This window comes from Oncorhynchus keta, chromosome 26 (genome assembly GCF_023373465.1).
Source record: "Oncorhynchus keta strain PuntledgeMale-10-30-2019 chromosome 26, Oket_V2, whole genome shotgun sequence".
NCBI lineage: Eukaryota > Metazoa > Chordata > Actinopteri > Salmoniformes > Salmonidae > Oncorhynchus > Oncorhynchus keta.
Genome location: NC_068446.1, coordinates 41,992,536 through 42,014,116, shown reverse-complemented (window position 1 = coordinate 42,014,116; position 21,581 = coordinate 41,992,536). Strand labels below are relative to the sequence as shown.

General features: G+C 43.5%; 1 protein-coding gene and 2 long non-coding RNA genes across 5 annotated transcripts; 1 reads left to right on the top strand and 2 right to left on the bottom strand.

Moving 5' to 3' along the window:
- Positions 1–368: 368 nt before the first annotated feature.
- LOC118359378 (acyl-CoA Delta-6 desaturase-like) lies at positions 369–13,876 on the bottom strand. Of its 3 annotated transcripts, none has more exons than XM_052480911.1 (14): positions 13,678–13,876; positions 12,839–12,933; positions 12,438–12,739; positions 8,445–8,555; positions 5,527–5,724; positions 5,196–5,297; positions 4,740–4,865; positions 4,121–4,181; positions 3,936–4,012; positions 3,374–3,471; positions 3,123–3,219; positions 2,275–2,354; positions 1,037–1,162; positions 369–815 (listed from the first exon to the last, which is right to left on the bottom strand). In XM_052480911.1, exons 3-14 carry the CDS (start codon positions 12,672–12,674, stop codon positions 764–766), a joined length of 1,365 nt encoding a protein of 454 aa, XP_052336871.1. In that variant the 5' UTR covers positions 12,675–12,739; positions 12,839–12,933; positions 13,678–13,876; the 3' UTR covers positions 369–763. The 3 variants fall into 3 exon arrangements, with proteins under 3 accessions (XP_052336871.1, XP_052336869.1, XP_052336870.1); XM_052480909.1 differs by having other exon boundaries at positions 12,438–12,749; positions 13,678–13,875; XM_052480910.1 differs by lacking the exon at positions 12,839–12,933 and having other exon boundaries at positions 12,438–12,749.
- Positions 13,877–19,172: 5,296 nt separating this feature from the next.
- On the top strand, positions 19,173–19,698 carry LOC127912241 (uncharacterized). The gene is made up of 3 exons (XR_008081617.1): positions 19,173–19,300; positions 19,399–19,447; positions 19,580–19,698. It is a non-coding gene; the product is annotated as an uncharacterized LOC127912241 (long non-coding RNA).
- On the bottom strand, positions 19,389–19,921 carry LOC127912240 (uncharacterized). Its single transcript, XR_008081616.1, has 3 exons — positions 19,847–19,921; positions 19,551–19,748; positions 19,389–19,517 (listed from the first exon to the last, which is right to left on the bottom strand). It is a non-coding gene; the product is annotated as an uncharacterized LOC127912240 (long non-coding RNA).
- Positions 19,922–21,581: the final 1,660 nt, after the last annotated feature.

The window sequence follows — 21,581 nt, the reverse complement described above, 5'->3', positions numbered from 1 at the left end:
ATTAATAGGCTTAGTGCGATAACGTTTCGTATGCTGCGCCTCCCCGTTTCGTATGCTGCGCCTCCCTTAGTTTAAGAGACCCCCCCCCACCCAAACACTCACATACAACCAGACATTGAATGATTGATTGGAGACAGCTTGTGTCAGCATTCCCTAGGATGTTCTGCCTGCAGCAAGCCCAGTGGATAATGCTTGAAATACCATAAAAGAAAACCACCACAAAAAAAAAGAAGCCCGACCAATGATGTACATGAACTAAGGCTATCAAACAATTCCATTTTTTTTAGCAGGATTTGCTAATTTGCTCAACGTGAGCTGTAATTTAAGATTTTTCATACCAAAAAGTTTTCTATGTTAGCAAAATTAGGTCAACTGAGAAAGCAAACTTTATTTAACCTCAATTTATTTTTACATGGCATTATAGATTTTAGTTGTATACATGATGTGTTTTGGATATTTTCAGTGTATTCAACACTTTCAGACAATGCGATTAATCACGATAAAAATAAAATGTATGCACTAAAATTTAAAAAAAAGTTAACTTCAGTTAACTAATTAACTCTGAAAGCCCTAATATAAACCCTGATTTGTTGCTTTGGACCCCCCATTAGACAGCAGCTATTCTTCCTTGGACCCAAAAATGATTAAAACAATTACGTCACAACAAAATACAGCATCTGACACAAACGTCTGGGGAAACTATCTCTGTTCACAGGTCGTTAATCTGCGATGGATTAAATCCCGTCCAGAGTCAGGAAGGGATTTATTTATGGAGATATGCATCCAGCCACAGATCCCCTGACTTCTTCAGTGACCTGGAGAAGAACAGAGGTGGATAAAGAACCAGGTAAATCACATAGGAGACTGAGAGCAGCAGGTATCACCTTATGATGTACAATCTATTCCCAGAGGAATAGCACGATACAAGTATTCATTAAAACATGTTTATATTTTATTTTTTAAACTGAGTAGCTATTTGTCTGCAACTATTGCATACCCGTGGATAAGTAGTGGTATATGTGATGTTACCACTTACCCGACAACATCAATGATGGCTTTCTGCAAAGTCTTGACCTGATAGGGAAGTCCATGTTTCTCACACAAAGCACGAACCAGAGGAGCCACCATGTGGTAGTTATGACGGGGCATGGTAGGAAACAGACTGAAAGACAGAGAAAGAGAGGCAGAGAGAGAGTGGGGGTAGAGAAAAAGAGAGGCAGAGAGAGAGTGGGGGTAGAGAAAGAGAGACAGAGAGAGAGTGGGGGTAGAGAAAGAGAGAGAAAGAGAGGCAGAGAGAGTGGGGGTAGAGAAAGAGAGGCAGAGAGAGAGTGGGGGAGAGAAAGAGAGGCAGAGAGAGAGTGGGGGTAGAGAAAGAGAGGCAGAGAGAGAGTGGGGGTAGAGAAAGAGAGGCAGAGAGAGAGTGGGGGTAGAGAAAGAGAGGCAGAGAGAGAGTGGGGTAGAGAAAGAGAGGCAGAGAGAGTGGGGGTAGAGAAAGAGAGGCAGAGAGAGAGTGGGGGTAGAGAAAGAGAGGCAGAGAGAGAGTGGGGGTAGAGAAAGAGAGGCAGAGAGAGAGTGGGGGTAGAGAAAGAGAGGCAGAGAGAGAGTGGGGGTAGAGAAAGAGAGGCAGAGAGAGAGTGGGGGTAGAGAAAGAGAGGCAGAGAGAGAGTGGGGGTAGAGAAAGAGAGGCAGCGAGAGAGTGGGGGTAGAGAAAGAGAGGCAGAGAGAGAGTGGGGGTAGAGAAAGAGAGGCAGAGAGAGAGTGGGGGTAGAGAAAGAGAGGCAGAGAGAGAGTGGGGGTAGAGAAAGAGAGGCAGCGAGAGAGTGGGGGTAGAGAAAGAGAGGCAGAGAGAGAGTGGGGGTAGAGAAAGAGAGGCAGAGAGAGAGTGGGGGTAGAGAAAGAGAGGCAGCGAGAGAGTGGGGGTAGAGAAAGAGAGGCAGAGAGAGAGTGGGGGTAGAGAAAGAGAGGCAGAGAGAGAGTGGGGGTAGAGAAAGAGAGGCAGAAAGAGGGGAGAGAGAGCAAAGGGTATTAGAGTTTCTCAGAGAAACCTCAGTTTCTGAGTAGGATTGTATAAATGTTGTATCTAAACACTATTCATAATTCATTAGTACAAGTAATTAGTACAAACAACTTAAGTTATATTTAAGATCAAATAAAGCTGAATACTGCCTAAACTATGACCTACTTTAGTATCTGAATGACTTTATAAATGACCATATAAATACAGTATATACTGTTTGACAGACAACAGTAAGGTGGGATATTTGTTTCACTTACTGGTGTTCAATCTGAAAGTTGAGGTGTCCACTGAACCAGTCGTTGAAGGTTGACTGTTCAATGTTGCAAGTAGCACTCAACTAAGACCAGAGAAAGAGACACGTTACAGCTCCCTCTGCTGGAGAACTACAGATGTGGCATGAGGGAACACTAAATGTATTGGGTAAAAAGTGTTATGAAATATAATGTCATGTAATATTTGAAACGGTACATAACTGTATTAATGTTGCTGGACCCCAGGAAGAGTAGCTGCTGCCTTGGCAGGAACTAATGGGGATCCATAATAAACCCCCAGGAAGAGTAGCTGCTGCCTTGGCAGGAACTAATGGGGATCCATAATAAACCCCAGGAAGAGTAGCTGCTACCTTGACAGGAACTAATGGGGATCCATAATAAACCCCAGGAAGAGTGGCTGCTGCCTTGACAGGAACTAATGGGGATCCATAATAAACCCCAGGAAGAGTAGCTGCTGCCTTGACAGGAACTAATGGGGATCCATAATAAACCCCAGGAAGAGTGGCTGCTGCCTTGGCAGGAACTAATGGGGATCCATAATAAACCCCAGGAAGAGTAGCTGCTGCCTTGACAGGAACTAATGGGGATCCATAATAAACCCCACGAAGAGTATCTGCTACCTTGGCAGGAACTAATGGGGATCCATAATAAATACAAATGCAGATGGCACAACCCCAAAAAACACACAGGGGCCTGTATTCACTAAGCTTCAGTGTAGGAGTGCTGTTCTAGGACCAGTTTAATCTTTTAAGATGATAATGAATAGGAATGTATGAACAGATCAGCCCTCCTACTCCAAGACAAGACCCAGTTGTCTATTAATGACATGTTACCTGCATGGTGAGCCAGTCCTGTTGTCTCTCGTGATCTATCTCCATAGGAAGGTGATTCATCTGGGTCACCCATACAAACCAGTGGCTTTCCAAAAACCTATATATACAGTACAATATAATTATTCAGCCACAATATTACGTTACATTATTACATGAAGCACAGCATTGTGTTGTTTTCTAATACTGTAGATAGTTTGAACACAACGAATGAATGAGTTAATCTTTGAGCTCCCTCTCAGTTCATACTTTACCTGACGAAGCTGATCAATGCTACTGAGCCAAAGAAACCAAAGAAGGGATAGTAACAGCAGAAGAAGCGAAGGTAGAAAGTCATCGACCACGCCAGATCCTTCACAGGAGACAAAGATTGGTATTACAGACAGACATGACCACGCCAGATCCTTCACAGGAGACAAAGATTGGTATTACGGACAGACATGATCACATCTGGGGTTCCTAGCAAAGCAACAATTATCACTGTTGATTAGGAAGCTAGACATTTCTGATGGTACAGTCAGTGTTAGTGGTATTATGCTCGCTACCTTTAGTGAGCAACGAACAAGGATTTAGTGCCCCCAGGTGTTCGCATAGTAATATAATTACAGCTCTCTCACACACACACACACACACACACACACACACACACACACACACACACACACACACACACACACACACACACACACACACACACACACACACACACACACACACACACACACACACACACACACACACACACACACGGAAGCCTTAGGTTCCACATAGGAAGGAAGAGGATTAAGTCTAAATTTAATTGGTATGATATCTCACCACCCAGTTCCGTTGTGAAAACATGTTCTGGAATATCTGGATGGAGAAAAACACTGGAATAACTAGTGGAGGCCCAACTGAGAGACAGAAGAAAAAGATTGGTATTACATACATTGCTTTTATGTGTTCAATGGAAGTTGATGTGATTCTATACAGAAATCCATGAAACGTGTTCAGCAACTTACTGAGGAAGAAGTACTGGTGTTGGTGATGGTAGGGCATGTACTTCAACTTCTTTATACCATACTGCAATAGACAGAGACAAGGAGTCAGATGGATCTTACACAGAAACACGAATACCGTTTTAACACGACTGAGACAAACCGTTACATGGATATTATTACATGGTTATTTCATGAATATTACATTCAATTAATGAGCTATTACATGGATATTTAAATACTACACTAGTATTATTACATAGTTATTTCATGAATATTGCATTACATTAATGAGCTATTACATGGATATTTAAATACTACACTAGTATTATTACATGGTTATTTCATGAATATTGCATTACATTAATGAGCTATTACATGGATATTTAAATACTACATTAATATTATTACATGGTTATTTCATGAATATTGCATTAAAGTAATTAACTATTACATGGATATTTGAATATTACATGAATATTACATTAAATTAATGAGCTATTACATGGATATTTGAATATTGCATGAATATTTGGATTATTATGCAAATATGACATGACATCAGATGGGTCATAAAGCACTAAGGTTGTTGGTTCAGTTCCTGCAAGGATCACATACACAAATATATTATAGTGATAACTACCTCTACAGGCTGTTTGTCTCCCAGGACGAAGACATGCAGTGAGTTGACATCAGGATCTTTACTAAAAATGTTGGGCTTAGCGTGGTGCTGGAAGTGACGATGGTTCCACCAGTTAGCAGAGGCACCCTGGAAACACACAGCTACTGTTACTTATTAATGGTACACACAATTACACTTACTATAACTTACACCTGTTGGACACGACACAAAATAAGGCTAATGTATAGCAGTGAACTTGGAAATGTAACACTGCTCTGGTGAATGTAGGAAAGTGAAAAGGACCGTTTCCATGAACACAGATTAAACCTGTACTTTCAAAGGAGATTATCCAATGAGAATGGTTTTCAGTCTAGAACTAGGTTTAAACGGTGTCCGGTTAACTTATCCAAAGAGTAGCAGAAGATCCGCCTAAAGAAACAGTATTGTCAAATGTCCAACCATTGTCCAGCAGCCTACCTTTAGGTGTCCAATGACAAACTTGTGCAGTACGTGATTCCAGCTGGATGTCTTGCAGACTGACAGGTGGCCGTAGTCATGCTGCAGCCAGCCAGCTTGGGCCTGAGAGGGAAAAAGGAAGGCAGATTTTGAACGGTGTCTGAAAGGTGGATTGGTAATCCTATGGCTAACATAAATCCTCACCATAACCTAACCTCACCACCCCTAAAATTAATCCTAACCCCAAACCTAATCCTCTAATTCTAACCTTAATCCTAAACCTAACCCTAACCTTTGATCCCTATGCCTGTCAAATATCTTCTTGTACTCCTTAATAATACTGTAATGGTACCTGAGACGTGGCCAGCATAATGGAACAGAGCAGTGTGAGGCTCCAGCTGGTCCCCCAGACCCAGAGCAGGCCCAAAGCCAGGGCCTCTAGTAGCAGGATGTGGCCCAGGTAGAGGCTGAAGAACAGGGGGCGGGCACGGAGGAGACCCTCCTTCTCCACACGGTCACGCAGGGCCTGGAAGTCCTGCACCAGTACTGCCTGTATGGGTTAGAGGTGATCAATAATCAATACAGGCGTATGAAGTCTATCTCAATTAATCTGTCCTTGATTTCAGGAGGCGAGGAGATAGCAGAAAGACAAACTGTGATAGAGCCAAGTAGATATACCAGGAGGAAGGTGGATGATGAAAGGGATGATGAATTGAGGGTGTGGGGGAGGATGACAGGAGGGGGGACAGGAGAGGGAGAAGGACAGGAGAGGGAGAGGGACAGGAGAGGGAGAGGGACAGGGACAGGAGAGGGAAAGGGACAGGAGAGGGAGAAGGACAGGAGGCGAGGAGATAGCAGAAAGACCAACTGTGATAGAGCCAAGTAGATGAACCAAGAGGATGGATGATGATGAAAGGGATGATGAATTGAGGGAGTGGAGGAGGAGGACAGGAGGGGGATGAGGACAGTGTAAATTGAGAAGAGAAACCTGAAGAGAAGAAGAAGAAGAAATGATGAGTAACAGAAAGATGTAAGACTCCTGAATAGGAAAACAGACAGCAGGCAGCGGGATATCTGGCCATATAGACAGGCTGGTATAATGTGATCTAGTTATAGGGGCACATAGACAGGCTGGTATAATGTGATCTAGTTATAGGGGCACATAGACAGGCTGGTATAATGTGATCTAGTTATAGGGGCACATAGACAGGCTGGTATAATGTGATCTAGTTATAGGGGCACATAGACAGGCTGGTATAATGTCATCTAGTTATAGGGACATCTGGGCATATAGACAGGCTGGTATAATGTGATCTAGTTATAGGGACATCTGGGCATATAGACAGGCTGGTATAATGTGATCTAGTTATAGGGGCACATAGACAGGCTGGTATAATGTGATCTAGTTATAGGGACATCTGGGCATATAGACAGGCTGGTATAATGTGATCTAGTTATAGGAGCACATAGACAGGCTGGTATAATGGCTAGTTATAGGGACATATAGACAGCTGGTATAATGTGATCTAGTTATAGGGGCACATAGACAGGCTGGTATAATGTGATCTAGTTATAGGGGCATCTGGGCATATAGACAGACTGGTATAATGTGATCTAGTTATAGGGACATCTGGGCATATAGACAGACTGGTATAATGTGATCTAGTTATAGGGGCACATAGACAGGCTGGTATAATGTGATCTAGTTATAGGGGCATCTGGGCATATAGACAGACTGGTATAATGTGATCTAGTTATAGGGACATCTGGGCATATAGACAGACTGGTATAATGTGATCTAGTTATAGGGACATCTGGGCATATAGACAGGCTGGTATAATGTGATCTAGTTATAGGGCACATAGGGCATCTAGTTATAGACATATAGGACTGGTATAATGTGATCTAGTTATAGGGACATCTGGGCTGGTATAATGTGATCTATATAGGGACATCTGGGCATATAGACAGGCTGGTATAATGTGATCTAGTTATAGGGGCATCTGGGCATATAGACAGGCTGGTATAATGTGAATAGGGGCACATAGACAGGCTGGTATGTTATAGGGACATCTGGGCATATAGACAGACTGGTATAATGTGATCTAGTTATAGGGACATCTGGGCATATAGACAGGCTGGTATAATGTGATCTAGTTATAGGGGCACATAGACAGGCTGGTATAATGTGATCTAGTTATAGGGGCATCTGGGCATATAGACAGACTGGTATAATGTGATCTAGTTATAGGGACATCTGGGCATATAGACAGACTGGTATAATGTGATCTAGTTATAGGGACATCTGGGCATATAGACAGGCTGGTATAATGTGATCTAGTTATAGGGGCATCTGGGCATATAGACAGGCTGGTATAATGTGATCTAGTTATAGGGGCACATAGACAGGCTGGTATAATGTGATCTAGTTATAGGGGCATCTGGGCATACAGACAGACTGGTATAATGTGATCTAGTTATAGGGGCATCTGGGCATATAGACAGGCTGGTATAATGTGCCCTAGTTATAGTAGATGACAGACTACATTTCTAGGAGGTAAATCGTCTCTAAATATCTCCATCCACATCACACCTGCTCTTACAACACTCTGACACATTGTAGAAATAAATCATTCTGCACAGCATTCAGTCTGAGATGCATGTAATTCCCTATCAGCCAGAGAAAGACAGGCCTCACGTTGGTCCCCGGGTCCCTACCTAAACCTACAGTATGTTAGAGTGGGAGTGATGCTATGTCAGAGGGAGAGATGCTGTAGGCTTCACATTATGTAGCCTACAACGATGTATGTTAGAGTGGGAGTGATGCTGTGTCAGAGGGAGAGATGCTGTAATTCCCCTATCAGCCAGAGAAAGACAGGCCTCAGGTCCCTTCCTAAACCTATTGGGATGTCAGAGGGAGAGAGCCTCAGCCAGAGAAAGACAGGCCTCACGTTGGTCCCCGGGTCCCTTCCTAAACCTACAGTATGTTAGAGTGGGCGTGATGCTGTGTCAGAGGGAGAGATGCTGTAGGCTTCACATTATGTAGCCTACAACGATGTATGTTATGGGTGTGATGCTGTAGAGGGAGAGAGAGAAAGACAGGCCTCACGTTGGTCCCCGGGTCCCTACCTTAACCTACAGTATGTTAGAGTGGGAGTGATGCTATGTCAGAGGGAGAGATGCTGTAGGCTTCACATTATGTAGCCTACAACGATGTATGTTATGGGTGTGATGCTGTAGAGGGAGAGAGATAAAGATGGGCCTCCTCACGTTTTTCCCCTGGTCCTGGCTGGGCTCTGTCGGTGTCAGCTCTCCAATCAGCAACGGCTTCAGAAACTTCCTGACAAAATTAGGATCGGGATGGAATGCGACAAATGCATCCTAGAAATCAGAGATATAGATTAATCTATATTGCCTAATATAAATACATACAAATGTCCTTCTGATGTCTCTCAGGTAATAAAACAAATATTTAAAACAATTACTGTGAGATTAGTTAAGAGGTGATCACGATTTTAGGATTCAACAATGTACAATCCCCTAACAACAAGTCTAATATGTAATACAGTCACAATGTACGATCTACTAACAGACGTGGGGGACCCAAGAGGAAGCAAAAATAATAATATATATATATATATATATATAGTATATTATATATGTAGTCTTTTCTTCACTGCAACCTGCAACCACAGGAGGATTTGAGTGTAGACAGTCTGCTGCTACTCTGCTAATGGTCAGATGGTGGTAGGAGAGAAGGTAGAGGGCCCACGTGAGTAACTTGTGAGGCCCTGCCTTGATTGGTTAACTGATTAAGAAAAAAATTAATGTGGCTGGTCAATTGTCAGGGGCCCAAGCCCATAGGGAGTCCAAGAGGCAAAAAAAAAAAAAAAGTGTTTTCTTTATATCATTTTTTATCCAATCAAATCTCTCAAATTTCAAAATATACCAGAGAGCATCATTTCGCCACAGGGGATCAACAGTTTATTAAAAATAACTGTGGATTAATTCAGTTTTATCACAAGCACATAAAGGTAACTGCCAAAATAAAGGAAACACCAACACCAAGTGAGTTAGGCCACCATGAGCTGCCAGAACAGCTTCAATGCGCCTTGGCATTGCTTCTACAAGTGGACCTAAAACCATGCCAGGAAAATGCACCAAAACATATACTTTGCATCCCTCGTTAACGCAAGTGTTTGCTTTATTTTGGCAGTTGCCTACAGTCTGGTTTGGCCGCAGTTTGGGCAGCATGTGCACCATATATACAGCTTGTTGTGTTGTGGCCATAGACATATAATCCATAGAAGTGGTCTTGGAACCTCTTACCCTGGCAATTTGACAGTTAAACTCATGGCTACACTAGCAATGGATGCCAGTCATGACTTGACCGGAAACTGCCATCTATGGATCATATTTCTATGATTGGTTGCAGCTATCAGTTTGCGTTTTTGCCAATTTCAAAATACAATCGCGGGGGGGAATTACAGTTTGGAAAGCAAATGGCTCTCACTGAAAAACAGAAGACTAGACAGTCTGAAGAACTAATTGAAACAATGTTTGTTTGTTTTGCTCACATCAACACTGTTATTCATTGCTTATCTTGAGATAGGCTACTGCGACAACAAGCGCGTCGGCCATCACCGTGAGTAACCTATGGCTTCATCTTCATCTATTAGGCGAGTCAGTGTGCCACTGGACATTTTACTTGGTATATATATATATATATATATATTTATATATATAACAAAGTATTGAGATACATTTTAGTTATTGACCAAATACTTATTTTCCACCATAATTTGCAAATAAATTCATAAAAAATCCTACAGTGTGATTTTCTGGATTTTTTCCCTCATTTTGTCTGTCATAGTTGAAGTGTACCTATGATGAAAATTACAGGCCTCTCTCATCTTTTTAAGTGGGAGAACTTGCACAATTGGTGGCTGATTAAATACTTTTTTGCCCCACTGTATGTATGTATGTATGTATGTATGTATGTATGTATGTATGTATGTATGTATGTATGTATGTATGTATATATATATACACAGTTGAGGTCGGAAGTTTACATACACTTAGGTTGGAGTCATTAAAACTTGTTTTTCAACCACTCCACAAATTTCTTGTTAACAAACTATAGTTTTGGAAAGTCGGTTAGGACATCTACTTTGTGCACGACACAAGTCATTTTTCCAACAATTGTTTACAGACAGATTATTTCATTATAATTCACTGTATCACAATTGCAGTGGGTCAGAAGTTGACTGTGCCTTTAAACAGCTTGGAAAATTCCAGAAAATGATGGCATGGCATTAGAAGCTTCTGTTAGACTAATTGACGTCAATTTAAAAAAAAATGTATTTCACCTTTATTTAACTAGGTAGACAAATTGAGAACAAGTTGAGATCAAGTTCTCATTTGCAACTGCGACCTGGCCAAGATAAAGCATAGCAATTCGACACATACAACACAGAGTTACACATGGAATAAACAAAACATACAGTCAATAATACAGTAGAACAAAAGAAAACAAAAAGTCTATACACAGTGAGTGCAAATGAGGTAAGATAAGGGAGTTAAGGCAATAAATAGGCCATGGTGGCGAAGTAATTACAATATAGCAATTAAACACCGGAATGGTAGATGTGCAGAAGATGAAAGTGCAAGTAGAGATACTGGGGAGCAAAGGAGCAAGATAAATAAATAAATACAGTATGGGGATGAGGTAGATAGATGGGCTGTTTACAGATGGGCTATGTACAGGTGCAGTGATCTGAGCTGCTCAGACAGCTGGTGCTTAAAGCTAGTGAGGGAGATATGAGTCTCCAGCTTCAGAGATTTTTGCAGTTTGTTCCAGTCATTGGCAGCAGAGAACTGGAAGGAAAGACGACCAAATGAAGAATTGGCTTTGGGGGTGACCAGTGAGATATACCTGCTGGAGCGCGTGCTACGAGTGGGTGCTGCTATGGTGACCAGTGAGCTGAGATAAGTCGGGGCTTTACCTAGCAGAGACTTGTAGATAACCTGTAGCCAGTGGGTTTGGCAACGAGAATGAAGCAAGGGCCAACCAACGAGAGCGTACAGGTCGCAATGGTGGGTAGTGTATGGGGCTTTGGTAACAAAACGGATGGCACTGTGATAGACTGCATCCAGTTTGTTGAGTAGAGTGTTGGAGGCTATTTTATAGATGACATCACCGAAGTCGAGGGTCGGTAGGACAGTCAATTTTATGAGGGTATGTTTGGCAGCGTGAGTGAAGGATGCTTTGTTACGATATAGGAAGCCGATTCTAGATTTAATTTTGGATTGGAGATGTTTGATATGGGTCTGTAAGGAGAGTTTACAGTCTAACCAGACACCTAGGTATTTGTAGTTGTCCACGTATTCTAAGTCAGAGCCGTCCAGAGTAGTGATGCTGAACAGGCGAGCAGGTGTGGTATTGGAGTGGCCATCACAAAGCCCTGACATCAATCCTATTGAAAATTTGTGGGCAGAACTGAAGAAGCATGTGCGAGCAAGGAGGTCTATAAACCTGTCTCAGTTACACCAGCTCTGCCAGGAGGAATGGGCCAAAATTCACCCAACTTATTGTGGGAAGCTTGTGGAAGGCTACCTGAAACATTTGACCCAAATTAAACAATTTAAAGGCAATGCTATCAAATACTAATTGAGTGTATGTAAACTTCTGACCCACTGGGAATGTGATTAAATAAATAATAGCTGAAATAAATCATTCACTCTATTGTTCTGACATTTCAAATAAATGAAAATAAAGTGGTGATCCTAACTGACCTAAAACTGGGATTATTTTACTCAGATTAAATGACAGGAATTGTGAAAAAAATTGTTTAAATGTATTTGGCTAAGGTGTATGTAAACGTCCGACTTCAACTGTATGTGTGTGTGTGTGTATATATATATATCCAGTCATATATGTGTGTGTATATATATATAAATATATATATAAATATATATATAAATATATTTGTATATATACACACAAATATTGTACAATCTGTGAGTTGCTTCATTGGCCTGGGCTATTGTTTGTTTGAATTCAAGAGCAGATTGATCTCAGTTTGTCAGTCAGAGCTGTGATTTCTTAATCGGGCCCTGGACCTGTCATACAATGACAGGCTACTAAATGTGTCTAAATGTACAACATTACAAACATGTGCACAGGCCTGGATGAAGATCAACAGTCACACTGGAATAACTTGAGAGCATTTTACCAACAACTTCCATATTTAGGCTACTGACCGTGGCATCTTCTCCAGCAAAGTGACTGATGACCCTGATGCCCCCCGGGTGTCTCTTCGCCCACTGGGTAATATTATAGACCTTCCTTTCGATGACCAACCACTGGTCGCTTCTGTGGCAGTGCTTCTGGACCTCTTCCCAGGTGTAGACTGCACTGCCACCTCGCCCTCCATCGGGCCCAACCCCGTCACCCTTGACCGGCTCGCTTGACTCCGTCTGCTGACCTCCGCCCCCCATCCTCGGTTCTCTCTGCTCCACTCACACCGTCGCTGTGTCAGCAGCGCTCTGTCCAGTCTGTCCAACTGAAACACACTGAGGACCAGTCAAATGCAACGTACAGAGATGAAGTCAGGGAATGCAATCAGAATCAGATCATGCTGTCTGAGCCAAGTCACACCTACCTGGTGAAATGGTGTGACTCTTCTACAGTTTTATGTTTATTGGGATGAGTCTTGTCCTAGAGGCAGAACTGGGAGATTTCTGCTTGATGGGCCAGCTGCAAAGTAAGTGAAAATAGGCTATATTGTAAAAAATCATGAAAACAAAAATGCACTTTTTGGTCTTAATTTAAGGTTAGGATTCTCAATGTGGTTAAGGTGAGGATTCTCAATGTGGTTAAGGTGAGGATTCTCAATGTGGTTAAGGTTAGGGTTATATTTGATGCCTTTGTGCTGTGCCAGCTTGTGACCATCCTGCAGAGCTGCCTCCAGAACATGAGTCATGACAACAACAAAAAAACGCTAACCTGCGATTCTTCTGCCAGAGGGTAGAGAGATGTTCTCAATTAAATTTGGTGAAAATATCGAATGACTAATATCTGAGCATTCTGTGTGGAGTTTCTATTCTAATATGTTAAGCATCGATGCAATTTACCGCGATGTATATTTGTAACACTTTATTAGAATAGAGATAAAAAGCATTGGAATGTTCTCATCAATAAATTACAAAGAAAACAGAGATGCGCCATTGTTTGGGTATGGACTCCTCTTCCGTTCCGCACATGTTTGCCGAGTTTTATATGACACAGTACAAACCATTGAGTGTTTAATTTTAATGTCTGTATATAATGATAGAGATGTAGACTATCAAATTATAAAATCAAGTAGTCTATTGGTGTGTCAGCCCTAAAATAAATACCTAGATTACATTACATTAAAATAAGGCTATATTACTATCAACAATAGAACGCAATTATACAATGATGATTCGAATACAGAATGAATAGAATAGACGCACTCACCAATATTCCCAGATGTCCAATCCTCACGTTCTTGACTTCTCGTTCCTTCTTATTCATAAAAATACATGAACTTCATTCTGATCACCAGTCTCGTCATTTATCCAATCAAATCATCAGTCGGCCATTAAAGGTAGGCTTATCTCTCGTTCCATAACGTCCTATGGCTCAATCAGTCATTCACCCGCTCGTTCACTATACAATACCAAGCCGATCATTCGAGGGTCTCTAGTCCAATGGGATTATTTCAATAGACCCCTGGCATATCTGCAATTGGTTAAAAAAAAGCCCTTCAGGTCTGTCAATCATCCACAAATTTCAACCAATCAGAACGCTTGGATGCACTCCAGGGCCCCACCCCTGACACATCGGCTAAGTGCGTGTCTCCACGTTGTCTCAAGAAGAAGAAAGAACAGCCACCTTGATGCTTTCGTATGTAGTATGTTAGGGGTCTTCCTGGGGTTTATACAAAACATAAAACATGACATAATACATATTTGAACCTTTATTTCATTAGGCAAGTCAGTTAAGAACAAATTCGTATTTACAATGATGGCCTACCAAAAAGCCTCCTGTGGAGATGAGGGCTAGGATTAAAAAGAAATAAAATAAAAATATAGGACAAAGCATACATTACGACAAAGAGAGACACCACAACACTACGTAAAGAGAGACCTAAGACAACAACATAGCATGGCAGCAACACATGAAAACACAGCGTGTTAGCGACACAACGTGACAACAACATGGTAGTAACACAACATGGCAACAGCACAACATGGTAGTAACACAACATGGTAACAGCACAACATGGTAGTAACACAACATGGCAGCAACACATGAAAACACAGCGTAGCAGCACAACATGGCAGCACCACAACATGGTAGCAACACAACATGGTAGCAGCACAACATGGTAGCAACACAACATGGTAGCAACACAACATGGTAGCAGCACAACATGGTAGCAACACAACATGGTAGTAACACAACATGGCAACAGCACAACATGGTAGCAGCACAACATGGTAGTAACACAACATGGCAACAGCACAACATGGTAGCAGCACAACATGGTAGCAGCACAACATGGTAGTAACACAACATGGCAACAGCACAACATGGTAGTAACACATTTACATTTACATTTAAGTCATTTAGCAGACGCTCTTATCCAGAGCGACTTACAAATTGGTGCATACACCTTATGGCATCCAGTGGAACAGCCACTTTACAATAGTGCATCTAAATCTTTTTAGGGGGGGGGGGTGAGAAGGATTACTTACCCTATCCTAGGTATTCCTTGAAGAGGTGGGGTTTCAGGTGTCTCCGGAAGGTGGTGATTGACTCCGCTGTCCTGGCGTCGTGAGGGAGTTTGTTCCACCATTGGGGGCCAGAGCAGCGAACAGTTTTGACTGGGCTGAGTGGGAACTGTACTTCCTCAGTGGTAGGGAGGCGAGCAGGCCAGAGGTGGATGAACGCAGTGCCCTTGTTTGGGTGTAGGGCCTGATCAGAGCCTGGAGGTACTGAGGTGCCGTTCCCCTCACAGCTCCGTAGGCAAGCACCATGGTCTTGTAGCGGATGCGAGCTTCAACTGGAAGCCAGTGGAGAGAGCGGAGGAGCGGGGTGACGTGAGAGAACTTGGGAAGGTTGAACACCAGACGGGCTGCGGCGTTCTGGATGAGTTGTAGGGGTTTAATGGCACAGGCAGGGAGCCCAGCCAACAGCGAGTTGCAGTAATCAAGACGGGAGATGACAAGTGCCTGGATTAGGACCTGCGCCGCTTCCTGTGTGAGGCAGGGTCGTACTCTGCGGATGTTGTAGAGCATGAACCTACAGGAACGGGACACCGCCTTGATGTTAGTTGAGAACGACAGGGTGTTGTCCAGGATCACGCCAAGGTTCTTAGCGCTCTGGGAGGAGGACACAATGGAGTTGTCAACCGTGATGGCGAGATCATAGAACGGGCAGTCCTTCCCCGGGAGGAAGAGGAGCTCTGTCTTGCTGAGGTTCAGCTTGAGGTGGTGATCCGTCATCCACACTGATATGTCTGCCAGACATGCAGAGATGCGATTCGCCACCTGGTCATCAGAAGGGGGAAAGGAGAAGATTAATTGTGTGTCGTCTGCATAGCAATGATAGGAGAGACCATGTGAGGTTATGACAGAGCCAAGTGACTTGGTGTATAGCGAGAATAAGAGAGGGCCTAGAACAGAGCCCTGGGGGACACCAGTGGTGAGAGCGCGTGGTGAGGAGACAGATTCTCGCCACGCCACCTGGTAGGAGCGACCTGTCAGGTAGGACGCAATCCAAGCGTGGGCCGCGCCGGAGATGCCCAACTCCGGAGAGGGTGGAGAGGAGGATCTGATGGTTCACAGTATCGAAGGCAGCCGATAGGTCTAGAAGGATGAGAGCAGAGGAGAGAGAGTTAGCTTTAGCAGTGCGGAGCGCCTCCGTGATACAGAGAAGAGCAGTCTCAGTTGAATGACTAGTCTTGAAACCTGACTGATTTGGATCAAGAAGGTCATTCTGAGAGAGATAGCGGTAGAGCTGGCCAAGGACGGCACGCTCAAGAGTTTTGGAGAGAAAAGAGAGAAGGGATACTGGTCTGTAGTTGTTGACGTCGGAGGGATCGAGTGTAGGTTTTTTCAGAAGGGGTGCAACTCTCGCTCTCTTGAAGACGGAAGGGACGTAGCCAGCGGTCAGGGATGAGTTGATGAGCGAGGTGAGGTAAGGGAGAAGGTCTCCGGAAATGGTCTGGAGAAGAGAGGAGGGGATAGGGTCAAGCGGGCAGGTTGTTGGGCGGCCGGCCGTCACAAGACGCGAGATTTCATCTGGAGAGAGAGGGGAGAAAGAGGTCAGAGCATAGGGTAGGGCAGTGTGAGCAGAACCAGCGGTGTCGTTTGACTTAGCAAACGAGGATCGGATGTCGTCAACCTTCTTTTCAAAATGGTTGACGAAGTCATCTGCAGAGAGGGAGGAGGGGGCAACAGCATGGCAACAGCACAACATGGTAGCAGCACAACATGGCAGCAGAACAACATGGTAGCAACACAAACATGGTAGCAACACAACATGGCAGCAGCACAACATGGTAGCAACACAACATGGTAGCAGTACAACATGGCAGCAGCACAACATGGCAGCAGAACAACATGGTAGCAGCACAAACATGGTACACACATTATTGGGCACAAGACAACAGCACAAAGGGCAAGAAGGTAGAGTGATAGGTGAGGATTGTCTGTTAATTGAATGATTAGAATATTCCGCCCTGAAACATATAATTGTATGGAATTGATTAGAATGTATAAAATCATAATAAATAAATGTGTAGTCCTAGTCAGGCCTCCGTCTGTTTCATTCGACCAGGATCTCACGCATTCTGGTTTACAGACTGAGAGTAATATAATTTAATTGGGTGATGTGCCTGGAGAACATAATTCTCTTATCATAGAGACAACTATATATCACACGAAACAGCTACAACTGTCAGTAAGAGTGTCTGTGATTGAGTCTTTGAAGAGATGGAGAAGGACAGAACAAAATAAAATGAAATAATACAGAACATTAATAGACAGGCACAGAACTACATATATTTACAATAAGAATAGACAATTCTCATATTCTTATGCCTTAGCAATTCATGCAATGTGTACTCTTAATAACATCTACAATTGCAGGTTCTGATGCTAATCTCTCACAACCAGCTGTTCTGTTTACACCCGTGAAAATCTCACCACATTAGGAACCACCCGTGAGAATCTCACCACATTAGGAACCACCCGTGAGAATCTCACCACATTAGGAACCACCCGTGAGAATCTCACCACATTAGGAACCACCCGTGAGAATCTCACCACATTAGGAACCACCTGTGAGAATCTCACCACATTAGGAACCACCTGTGAGAATCTCACCACATTAGGAACCACCTGTGAGAATCTCACCACATTAGGAACCACCCGTGTCCTTGGTTGTCCCGTTTGACGTCAATACTGTTCATAATAATGTGATTCATAGATGCTACTGAATGCAGCAAGTGTAACAAAAATGACAATGGAAATGCAACAATTCCTCCACGCTAAGGCTTCAACCACAGTTTTCATCCTAGCACCGTGCCACTGCAGGTGGAGTTTACTCCCCCGCTAAAGGCTTCAACCACAGTTTTCATCCTAGCACCGTGCCACTGCAGGTGGAGTTTACTCCCCCGCTAAAGGCTTCAACCACAGTTTTCATCCTATCACCCGTGCCACTGCAGGTGGAGTTTACTCCCCCGCTAAAGGCTTCAACCACAGTTTTCATCCTAGCACCGTGCCACTGCAGGTGGAGTTTACTCCCCCGCTAAAGGCTTCAACCACAGTTTTCATCCTAGCACCCGTGCCACTGCAGGTGGAGTTTACTCCCCCGGTTTTGCAGCAAAAGGAGCATAAAAAACACAAATAAAAACAACATTGAACATGTTTAAAATCCACACGGCTCACAATGAGACACAGTTATAGTAAATACAATGATCTAGCTAATACACCTAAGTCACAGGGCTGACAGACATCAATACTACTAGATACAGTAGACCTACCAGTGATTGACATTAGCAGCAGCACTGAAATACAGCAAGCCATCATTGCCTAAATTCAAGTGCTCTGTGTATTCTTACATCATCTCGTAAACAACATATCATAAATGTTCCCGGGAACAAAACGTTTAAAAAACAAACAAACGTTAACGCCATAATCGTCAACAACGTATTAGCATCATCATCATCATCATCATCATCATCATCATCATCATCGCCATCATCATCATCATCATCATCATCATCATCATCATCACCATCATCATCATCATCACCATCATCATCATCATCATCATCATCACCCCTAACCTACCTCCTTCTCTTCCCTGTATTTAAAAGCTTGTGCCTGTTAGTCTTAACAGTGGGGTAATATAAACCGGGAGCCAGATGGTAGGACCTGGAAGTCATGCCCCCCCCCCCCCCACCCCCCCACGAAAAAAAAACAAACTTTAAGTCGGTTCTCAACTTACTGTTGCAAGTTAGATAAGTAGAATACACAACGTGGAATTTCAACCCACAAGCAACTATGGCCCCTCGTGATGAGGTGGCCCCAACTATCAAAGTTGCCCATCCCTGGTGTAGAGGGTTGGTGTCACGATCGTCGTATTGAGGAGACCGAAGCGCAGCGTGGTGTGAATACATCCTTTTAATGATAGACGGAAAAAACACAACGTACACAAAACACACACACACACACACACACACACACAACACACACACTCACACTCACACTCACACTCACACACACACACACACACACTCACACAACACACACAACACACACACACATCCTTTAATGATAGACACACACACACACACACACACACACACACACACACACACACACACACACACACACACACACACACGACCGTGACCGCTATCAAAAGTGCAAACATGCAACATCACATAGACAATAACCCACGAACCACAATACAAAACAGGCTACCTAAATATGGTTCCCAATCGCAAATAATGGTCTGAGTGTGACAGTGGGCATAATCAGACAGGATGGATTCTACCTCTCCTCACCACTCGTCTGTTGTACAGGTCAGACAGGATGAATTCTACCTCTCCTCACCACTCGTCTGTTGTACAGGTCAGACAGGATGGATTCTACCTCTCCTCAACACTCGTCTGTTGTACAGGTCAGACAGGATGGATTCTACCTCTCCTCACCACTCGTCTGTTGTACAGGTCAGACAGGATGAATTCTACCTCTCCTCACCACTCGTCTGTTGTACAGGTCAGACAGGATGGATTCTACCTCTCCTCACCACTCGTCTGTTGTACTCCTCACCTCTCCTCACCACTCGTCTGTTGTTACAGGTCAGACAGGATGGATTCTACCTCTCCTCACCACTCGTCTGTTGTACAGGTCAGACAGGATGGATTCTACCTCTCCTCACCACTCGTCTGTTGTACAGGTCAGACAGGATGGATTCTACCTCTCCTCACCACTCGTCTGTTGTTACAGGTCAGACAGGATGGATTCTACCTCTCCTCAACACTCGTCTGTTGTACAGGTCAGACAGGATGGATTCTACCTCTCCTCAACACTCGTCTGTTGTACAGGTCAGACAGGATGGATTCTACCTCTCCTCACCACTCGTCTGTTGTTACAGGTCAGACAGGATGGATTCTACCTCTCCTCAACACTCGTCTGTTGTACAGGTCAGACAGGATGGACAGCCTACTCTGCTTTACTGACAACGTTCACTGTTCTAGCTAGTAATTGTTTTTTAGCTTCGACACAAAGGTTGCCATACCAACACATCAAAGAGACTGTTAAGACAGACTATGTAGGACATGTAAAACAGAGTCATCAAGGTCCTGTCTACCTGGAGACCAGAAAAAAGGCGTTGCTGGTAACTTCTTACACAATATGTCAGAGTTACACTCAAAGTTCAATTTATTATCAGTCGCTGTGCCAAGATACGTGAGGGTTGTCGGCAGTGTCTACCACCTGGACCTTGATGATAGTGTTTTTAATTTTTTTTTTTTAGATTAGATTAGATGAGTTTAGTGGTCACATGCACAGATGAAATCGCAGGTTACAGTTACATTCTTATGCTCCGAGCTCCAACAGTCCAGTTAATGAGATAATAATAAATATATAACATTTTAAAATATATGCAATTGTACAACTGTAGCCATGATAAATGTTCGTTGTGGGGGTGGTGCAGGGTAAGTATCTGTGTGTGTGGGGGGAGAAGGAGGTGGGCACAAGGACCAGGTAGCTGCCTAGTGGCTATTCAGAAACCTGATGATCTGGGGGGTAGGAGCTATTGATAAGTCTGAGAGTTTTTGCGATGATACTAGAATTTTGTGTCTGAGTGATGGAAGTGGGGAGAACAGGACATGGCTCAGTTGGCTGAGCTTCTTGGTGATCTTATTGGTATTTCTGCAACACCTCTGTGGTGTAGGTGTCCTGGAGGGTAGGCAGTGAGCACCCAATGGTGCGTTCGGCTGAACTTACCACCCTCTGTACAGCCTTGCGGTCCTCCTCGGTGGTGGAGTTGCCGTACCAGGCCGTGATGCAGCCCGACAGTATGCTTTTAATGGTGCTCCTGTAAAACACTGTGAGGGCTGTCGGGGACAGCACACATTTCTTCAGCTTCCTGAGGTTGAAGAGTCGCTGCTGTGCCTTCTTCACCACGGTGTCTGTATGATTTGACCATTTCAGCTCATCAGGGATGTGTAGGCGCGGAACAGCGTTTTGAAACCATCTCCATATCGGTCCCGAGTATACAGTATATCACACAAATGAGTACACCCCTCACATTTTTGTAAATATTTGAGTATATCTTTTCATGTGGCAACACTGAAGAAATGACACTTTGCTACAATGTAAAGTAGTGAGTGTACAGCTTTTATAACAGTGTAAATTTGCTTTCCCCTCAAAATAACTCAACACACAGCCATTAATGTCTAAACCGCTGGCAACAAAAGTGAGTACACCCCTAACTAATGCAAATGGCCGTAAACACAGTGACAAATACTTGAGGAAATTTACAAGGTAGATAGCGGGGGCACAATGACACAGATAACAGTTCAACATCCTTCGTGCAAAGTCTTTACCTAACCGGTGGAGCTTTGCACCATTCACATAGACACATACTCCACCAGTAACCTCGGCATCTCAGTTCAAGCGTATAGGTGCCTCATAAAACCGTCAATCATAAACTCAGCGTCCAAGTCCCTACTCTTAAACCATGTCTCCGTGAGAGCCAAAATACAGGCATCTCTGAATTCCTGTTGGAAACGAACATGGGCTTGCGCTTCATCAGTTTTTGTTACGAAGAAACGGGGAATGGGTAGGAAAATGCTG

Coding starts and splice junctions, on each gene's coding strand:
- LOC118359378 (XM_052480911.1), bottom strand. CDS start 12,674: ATGGGGGGCGGAGGTCAGCAGACGGAGTCAAGCGAGCCGGTCAAGGGT. Junction 8,556..12,437: donor TTGCTGGAGAAGATGCCACG/GTCAGTAGCCTA, acceptor TCTGATTTCTAG/GATGCATTTGTCGCATTCCA. Junction 1,163..2,274: donor AACTTTCAGATTGAACACCA/GTAAGTGAAACA, acceptor TCTGTCTTTCAG/TCTGTTTCCTACCATGCCCC.